Raw genomic sequence first — 8,804 nt, forward strand, 5'->3', positions numbered from 1 at the left:
ATATGTTAATATAATAATACATTGTGCTACGTTATACAGGGAATATAATCATAATGCGCAGCATATTGGCAACATGAAACTCATATACCTTGAACTAGATGGTGCACAGGACTCCTAGCATAGCCCCCCCCCCCCCCCCCCCCCCCCCGGGACTTAGGACAGTGTGAACAATGCCATGGGGTTTTCTGCATGTTCCAGCAGCACTCTGAGCACAAAAAGACTTCAATAAACAGTCGAACGCGCTAATATCTCAACCACAAAGTGTGTATCATTATTGTATTGCCATGACCAGAATTTCATCAGGCAAAATTCTGACTAACAGTAGGCCTACAGTGCATGTAATGAAAGGTTAATATCAAATAAATTCATATAAACGTCAACCTTCCCGGCAACTAATCTAATCCTAATATCACAAGCGACGCACCACCACATCATGTGTTTGACACAATGTTCCTTTCTGGACTGATACAGGGCTGCAGAACTATGTGTTTGTGGGGGGGGGGGGGGATTGGAATAAAGGGTACTTTTCGTCGTCCCCCAAACCATCGGAATGTCGGGGGTTTTCTTGCTTTTCTTTTTCTTTGTCGATTTTATTTCATTCTATTTTTAGGGGCCAAAAAGAGGGGGTTGCAGTCCCCTCCACCTTTCCCTATTCCGCGTCCCCTGTGATTCAAGTGTTTGAATGATTTGATCGTTTGTGCAGCAATTTATTTTGATCAAATTCGTTAACCAGTATCAGTCACATAATTTCGAAGTAACCAGTTGAAGGCCCGCATCTACTGGTGGTGTGCCATTAAGATAAACCGCGACGTGTTTCAAATTATTTTCTATTTTGGCTGCAATATTTTTACCACTCTGCAATATCTAGGAGCTGAGGTTGAAAATGTATACTATAGATTCCCTATTTTATGTAGGGGATAAATGGAAATAGGGAGGGAGAAGTGACGAATGAGGTTCGGATTACCAGGGTTGTCTCGAGTTCAGAAATACATAATGAACCGACAGGAAGCTTGCAAATTGGTCTTTAAATCTCATTACCCCATGGCCTAGAATTGTCTTTTTCGTATAGGGTCTGCAAAGGTTTTAGCTCTGGTTGATCTCAACAATGAAAATTTACCTTTAGTATGTTGCCACTATGACTTAACGCTATTTATTTTTCGTTTGAATGCATTCCTGAATCGTTCTGTTTCTCATACTTTATTCTTTCTAGTCGAAATCTGATGAATACAGAGAATTCGGAGTAGCTGATGAGTGTCGTTTTTATCTTTTTGCATCCGTCAAACATCAACATTCATGTATACGAGAACGGAATATCTGCATTTTGGTATAATATTCACATCCGTCAATCTCCCGTGGTGGGGTCCGGCCCGTGGTAGAGACATCTCTATTAACCCTATAAAGCCCAAGGGGGGGGGGGGGGCACATTGAGCCCCCCTACCAGATTTTTGTTTGCCACTCCTTCGCCCTTAATCCGATTTCAACCAAATTTGGTGACTTTTCCTAGAATCCTATTGCAAACATTATGATATATAATTTAGCTATATTTGATGTTGCTGGTTGCCATGGCAACCATAAACTGACAACCTTGTCAGTCAGATTTTGCATCTTTTTTCTGTTCCCATTTCTTTTAACAGCATTACAGTGTATGAAATGGATGTTTCTTGGCTGAAATTTGTTGAAGGAGCAAAATTTGAAGTAATTATGGTCCTGGAAAGTTTTTCTTATTATTTCCTTTGTTTTTATGTGACAAAGGCATAAAACAATAGATATAATAGAGATAATTGAAAACAATAATATTTTCTAAAGATTGCCCTGATATTTTGAGTTATTTTGATTCCTTCACCCAAGTTATATCTCTAATATCATTAGTTTATATCATGAAAATGATTGGTCAATAATAGGACATAACGGTGATTATATAATAGGGATAAAGAAATTATACAGAAAAATCATGTTTTTAGCATATTTCCTATGTATTTCTTTATATTTTGGTAAATAGCGCCCTCCATGGGTGACCTTGTGAAAATTTAAATGTACGGTCATGTAGGGTATGAGTTACTCTACCCACGTGCCAAATATGACGATGATACATCAAATAATAACAAAGTTATATGGGGGGGGGGGCACAATGTGCCCCCTCCCACCCCCACCCCCCCCCCCCCCCCTTGGGCCTGCGAGGGGTCAAAATAGCTTGGGCTTAATAGGGTTAAAATGTCAACATGTGACATAAAACCTGTTCCTGTACAAACTGTATGCTGCAATGTTGGTTTAACTCAGTTTCAGTTTATTTAATCACGGCAATTTGCTTCAGCAAAGCTGTTCTTCTGCAAATCTGTGAACAACATAAAAATAAAGGAAATACATACAAACCTGCATGTACAATAATTAACAAAGGAATAAGTGTCAGGTAACAACAAAAACAACGAAACATTGTTTAAAAAAAGCTAAAAAGGGGGAAAACGGAGCAAATACAAACCGTAACATGTTATTTTAACAATATAATATATGCATTTATAGAGAGAGAGAGAGAAAAAAAAAAAGAATCCTGGGCAGTTGCTCATGCTATAGTAGAGATATATCAAGAGCTTGTTTGAAACTGAACAGAGAGAGCTTACTTTTCATTTCATAAGCTGATTCCAACTCTAGACTCCTCTAAAGGAAAGAGTTCTTTTTCCAACTTCTGTTTTAACCGTACACAATACAAATTTTTTCATACTGTTTCTAAGAAAATGATTCGTTGTATGGTCTTCAAAATATTGCAATATAATTGCTGTATATTCTGGAAGCATTCCATAAGAAATTTTATACGTAGCATGCAATAATTGTTTGTACCTTCGTTTTTCCAAAGTATCTAATGACAAACGATTGTAGATTGCTGAGGTCGAGTACTTTAGTTCAACCAAAAGGACAGTTTTTGAAACTCTATGTTGAATAATCTGCAACTTTTCAGAATCCGTTTTTCGCAGATTACCCTCATATAACGCTGCAATAATCGAATTTACTCTGAATAATGGACTTATGAAATACAAAAGCATCTTTTTTCAGTTTTACAAAATCGTATTCTTTGCAATAAATATAGACTTTTTACTGCGTTCTTTATCACCCTATCCACCTGTTCTTCTTCTCGAGAGTCTGGTTTCTTATCCTCGACATTACTCCTATAGATAAAACTTAACTTGCTGCTATTGACAATCACTCGTTTGTATTATGAGGTACAACAAGGGTCATGTATAATTGTGACTGCTATGCAACAATATAAACATATTACATCTAATCAAGTGATGAAGAGAAAACAGTGGGTGTATCATCAACACTTTGTGCAGTCTAAGTTCACCAATCTCAGACGGTAAACTCTAATCTTACTAATGGAAGTTTCGCCTCCACTTCCGTTCATGCTTATTGATTTCCTTGGGACAATGAAACCAGAGTCAAATTTTCAAGACCTTTCTGCGTTATTACCGTAGAGGCTTTTGTCTAGGTGATTCTATACAAAGTGAAGGTTATTGATGGACCAAAACCCTTATTGTGTGGTCTATAATAGATTGCCATTCATGTTGCCATAATTTGTGCAATCAATATCTTTTCAAAATATGCTGCTATGCTCGTGAACGTTGCATTGACTTCAATGACTTGCATTGTACCATTGAACGTCTGACAGACAAATCGCACACCTTTTTGGGTTTTGTTTGTGTGTGTGTGTTCTGTTTTTATACAATGTGAATCATTACCGCAATTTAGGAGTTATTTGTCGCCAAATATAAGTACTGATAAACACCTCTAGCTTCACTTCATGGGGTAATTCTTGATTTTTTTTTTCATTCTTAGCTCTTTTCGTTGGAACAAAAAGTGATACCTGAAAGCTCCATGTGCTGGTTTGCTGACTCAGAGTAGGGGCTGTTTAATAGTTCGAGGACAGCGTTTTTGTTTTTTTAGCATTTTACATTTTCATGGTCGAGTCGATTATCATAATTATGTTATGATTAAAGACCAGTTGACAGGCTTGCTTTGAAAAACAATCACTCCCATTGCTCTTCGTTTCGTCGTCATAAATAAAACAAACACCTTGCTGAATTAGAATCAAATTGACTTACATCTTCCGATGAACTCTCGAATGTATTCCATGGTGTCAAATAAAAATATATATAACTGCGGTACTAGCTTTAACTAAATTGTCCCTTTGTTACGCCGATCGTAACATTCTGTGTCCGTCGGCATAATCAGAGAGAGTGCCAATCAAGCCGATTGGACCGTTCGAGAAGAATAATTGATTGCTTCTTTACGGTCACTGACTGCACACACTGGCATCGATTTCAGAGAGGAGCCGCAGTGTAATACTGCTCGTACTCTGATTATTTTGTGTTTATTTCTTCACTTCCTATGCCAGAATTTCATTTTTTGAAGGCAAGAGAATCGAACACTGAGTAAATTAAGATCCGTTGGAAATTGGGAAATATTGCAATCATACACTTCTTTCAATCGCCTGCGATTTTTACGTTCATATCCGTGGTCCAGTGTTCATTTTCTGTGAATCGTTTTCTACTGTTGTCTCTTCATTGAGCTTTTCTTGTAATAGTTCTCCAGGTATGTTTTCATGATATATGATGCAATCATGATACCAGAGTAATTCAGAAAATCGATCCAAATCACCGATAATGAGTAGTGAAAGCCCAGTTCAGTGAATGGAAAATTCTGTACAGATTCCTAAAGAAAATCTAGTCCAGCACTGTAAGGCAAAAATAGATACCTGTACATATTCAAGAGGTCTTGTCGACCTTGTTTAAAAGGGGGCATAACACACAAACGCATAGGATAAAGATAAGAAGACTGGGAATATGATAGAATATGAAACGGACTTTGATGTGCCCGGATTTTGTTATTTGCTCGGTTTCTTCCTATTACGTCTTCTTCAACACAACCATCTTACTTTTAGGATTTTACTTTATACGCGTTAAGATGATTCTTCCTTCCCAGCCTTCGATGGATTCTGCTTTTAGATTCCTTGTGCAGTATATTCATGTTCCCTTTGTTTCATTAGCTCATAATATTATACAGAAAAAGAACTGCTTTTTTTTTTTTTTACTTGAAAGGTATAACATGGATACCACTATAAGAGAGAGAACCGAGAAGATAATATGTTGGAAAAGAGTTTATTACAACTAAAAATGACGACGAAATACAATGAATTCCATTTTTCTACTTTCCGCCGTCACATAATTATGTGTTATGTATTTCTTATTAGATTGCCTACAAATAAAAGGAAATTCAAAAGTAAATTTGGAAAACTATTCCAAATAAAGCCGATGTCCGTCCTTTTGGGTTTGGATATTGGAATCATTAAAGTCATCGATGTGCTGTTGGTGTATATTGTCAGCGTGTTAATTCTAATGATAAAAAGGCATCATAACGATGATTATAATCCTATACTTTTATACCTAACGGTTCTGTGATTGTGTGTGTGTGTGTGTGTGTGTGTTAATCACCTATTTTTCTATTTGACAAGGTTGTGCCAAGTCGTACATTCTGGTTAAAGTGTCGACGTAGTAAACACATCTTGTTCAAGGACATGAAAACAGAGGCCTTCCTCCAAACTATATATCACACATCTTGTCAAGTTATGAGAGCCGAAGTCATTATATATTTTTTTCCAATATCTACCAATGATTTCGAACCAATCTTTATTTTTTTTTACTGGATTTTTAATTCAAGGATAAAGTTATTGTTCTGAATAGTTAAAGTTATATCTAGGAAAATCACTCACTGATGTTGATTTCCATGCTTCATTAGATGATGCTAGGTCAGGTTTAATTTAATTAGTCCATGTAATTTTGCTATGTCAAAGAAAGTGATTTCGTTCGAGGCTCATGTATGGCTGCTGAAATGCTGTTCTTGTACTGTTGTCCGTTAAGATAAGTTTTCTATACCTGCCGTAAAAAAGTATATAGAGATAGGCACGTGATGGGGGAAAATCAAATCATTCCAACAAAAAAAAAAAAAAAAAGACATACGCAAAAATGAATATGAAGGTCTAACCCGAATTATAAAGTATGTAGTTCTCCTTCTGGTTTTAGTCCATGTCCTTTACTTCTAAAGAGTACAGATACCCTAACACTAGCGCATCACATGCCGTGATCATGTGCAGATCAGGCCTGGTGCATCAGTCTTTCAGTGCAAATGAAATTAACGGTTTGGGTGGGAATAAACACATGATATGGTTCCACCTAGATTCGGATTGCTGCCTCCAAGACTTCTGCAGATATTGTGGAGATAGCGTCATAAGGAAGGGGGGGGGGGGAGGGGAGCATTCCAGATCCTGTTCACTTATCTCTTCAAGATTTTAAAGAGCAATGACGGAACTTTTTTCCCTTGATTTCGGTTATGACTTAGGTGGAATTGATCATTGCACATATTGGTTTATGAAAAAGGCGACTTGAAGGTACTGTTCACTATTGGGAGCAATGCTTTAAAAGATGTTTCAGATATCACTTTTGATGCATATGTGTAGGTCAGTTGTATCACAAAACATCCTACCATATAAAAAAATCGCAATAAAGCCTGAAACATAAAGAGACATCATTTTATTTCTCGATAAACCATAGCTGCAGACGGTTTAGTCTAGAAACATTTTTTTATTATAACTACTGTTCACATTTTGTCTATTTAACAATATCTACCATTGCTTATACCTATTCAAATTTTTACATTGATAGTTTTTATCCCTAACTCGTATTTTAGAACTATTTTGAAACACGAGAGCTGGGCTTTAGTTTCATATGCAAATGATTAAATAGTGTTTTTAAAGGTTCTGCTTTCCTTTTCATCGTGAGGACATTTTGTTCAATGAGATACAATGTATCCTCGAAGAAACAAGAGGAGAATTACATAGAGAGTGAGTGATAAGAATGAGTGAGAGAGAACGTAAGGAGAAAAAAAAAGGGGGGGGGGTAGAGAAAGACAAAGCGAAAAAAAAATCAAGCGATGTTTGAAGCCACAACTTTCCAGCAACTATAGTACAGTAAAGTTTTCATTTCCTTTTTCAAATTTCTCCGACTTTTTTTTTCTCAAAAATTCCATTACAAGCTTTATGAGAGATTAAGAAATTGTTATTTAGACACGAGTTAGAGTGAAATGAGGACGAGGTGAAAAAAAATCCATATTTCCAACAAAGGAAGAGTACATTTGGAGGCTTACTATCCTAAAATCGATTAGTTTTCTTCACAGTGGTTACACTGAAAGCGAGATGAAAACCTTTCTCTGAATTCATTTGCAAGTATTCTGTTGGTGTACCCTGTCTTCAGCATTGCCCTAAATACTAATTTCTTTGAAGTTTCTTTTCATGCGGACTTTAGACGGTAAACGTGTTATTGAGAAAAGCGATTAGTGGATCCATTTGAAAACTCGGAGCGACTGAAAAAAAAAGAAGAAATATAATCAAGCAGTGGTCGGATCTCTAGATATGTCCAGGGGTCCGCTTTATGAAGTCATCACATAAAAGTCTTTACACAAATCTCAGAATGACAAAAAGTCGCTCATACTTTATAGCTATGAGAGACTTTTAAAGAGAAGTACAAGTCATTTCATGAAGTCTCCCATAAATGGACCCCTGCATTTTAAGATTCACGCCTGCTCATCTGTTTAGGTTTAGGTATAAGGTAAGGCTTCCACCACCCAAATAACACGTTTTAATGGATCAGTTTGTTCCTGTGGGTATAAATTGCATCACTTGTGGATGTTTCAGTTATGATTATGTCAAAGTGTTTTATCTATGTCAAAGGGTCTTTTGAATTCTTCTCGTTCGGGACTGAAATTTTTCTACCTCTCGCTTATTTTTGTAACTTTCTTACTTGTCTGTAGAATTATTTTGCTCTTTTTATTTAAGATGTTTCTCGATTTCTGCCAGCATTTTTAGCAACTTCAAATCTTTCTTTTGTATCGAGTTGTGTACGTGAATGAATAAACAAATAATTTCTTATTTTTTCTTAATTCAGTTGATATTGTCTCATTGGTCAACGCTGATACAAATTTGACGTCACCAAACTACCCAAGCGACTACGTGAACAATGTCCACCTGACGTGGATCATCCATTCTCCACAAAACGAAAGCATTGTCTTGAGATTTGATGATTTCGACCTCGAACCTGGCTATGACGTGCTCAAAGTCGGCTTCGGCAACGTTTCGGGACTCGAAGAGACTAGGCTGATAACACTTAGTGGGGGCGCCCTTCCTTCAGATGTCAATTGCAGACACAGTGAAGCGTGGCTGGAGTTCATCAGTGATTCTGCTACCACTTCAAGAGGCTTCTCTGTCAGAGTTTCAAGCGCAAGTAAGGTCATTGATGATTAAAGTCATTAAACACATAGAACTCCAGTATCTTATTGCATTAACATGTTAAGTATGAATTAAAAAGCGCTAAGTCATTATCATATTAGTATTCCGGGATCGTTCTATCCCTAAGAAGGTTAAAAAAATGATTTGCATAATGTCATAAAAAGACGTATAAATACATAAAATAGATTCTGTATATCCAAACCCAGTGTGAAACAAATTGATTAAGAAAAGAATTAAGACAACCAACCACCCCCCCCCCACACACACACATATTTGCAGAACAAAGATCACCAGATCACATAATAGAATAAATGTTGTATATGAGCGTATTATAACAATCATAAGTGGACTCTGAATGCATTAAGGAGTACAAAAAAACACAACATTATTTTCTTTTGCAGCTGAAAGGATTGACTTTGGAGTCTCTGTGGGAGACGAGGTTGATGATGCTCTGATTGTGACTTCTCCAAACTTTCCT

General features: G+C 36.7%; 1 protein-coding gene across 1 annotated transcript in view; it reads left to right on the forward strand.

The window, feature by feature from the left end:
* Positions 1-6,899: 6,899 nt before the first annotated feature.
* The window catches only part of LOC139711574 (embryonic protein UVS.2-like), a 2,028-nt gene continuing 123 nt past the window's right edge, over positions 6,900-8,804 (forward strand). The window contains exons 1-3 of the mRNA XM_071623452.1: positions 6,900-6,915; positions 7,986-8,321; positions 8,728-8,804. The exon at positions 8,728-8,804 is cut by the window's right edge and continues 123 nt beyond it. Of these exons, the coding sequence (XP_071479553.1) occupies positions 6,900-6,915; positions 7,986-8,321; positions 8,728-8,804 (429 nt within the window). The remainder of the gene's footprint in view (positions 6,916-7,985; positions 8,322-8,727) is intronic.

This window comes from Diadema antillarum, unplaced genomic scaffold (genome assembly GCF_040938485.1).
Source record: "Diadema antillarum isolate AM-2024a unplaced genomic scaffold, OU_Dant_1.0 seq00001671_RagTag, whole genome shotgun sequence".
Lineage (NCBI taxonomy): Eukaryota > Metazoa > Echinodermata > Echinoidea > Diadematoida > Diadematidae > Diadema > Diadema antillarum.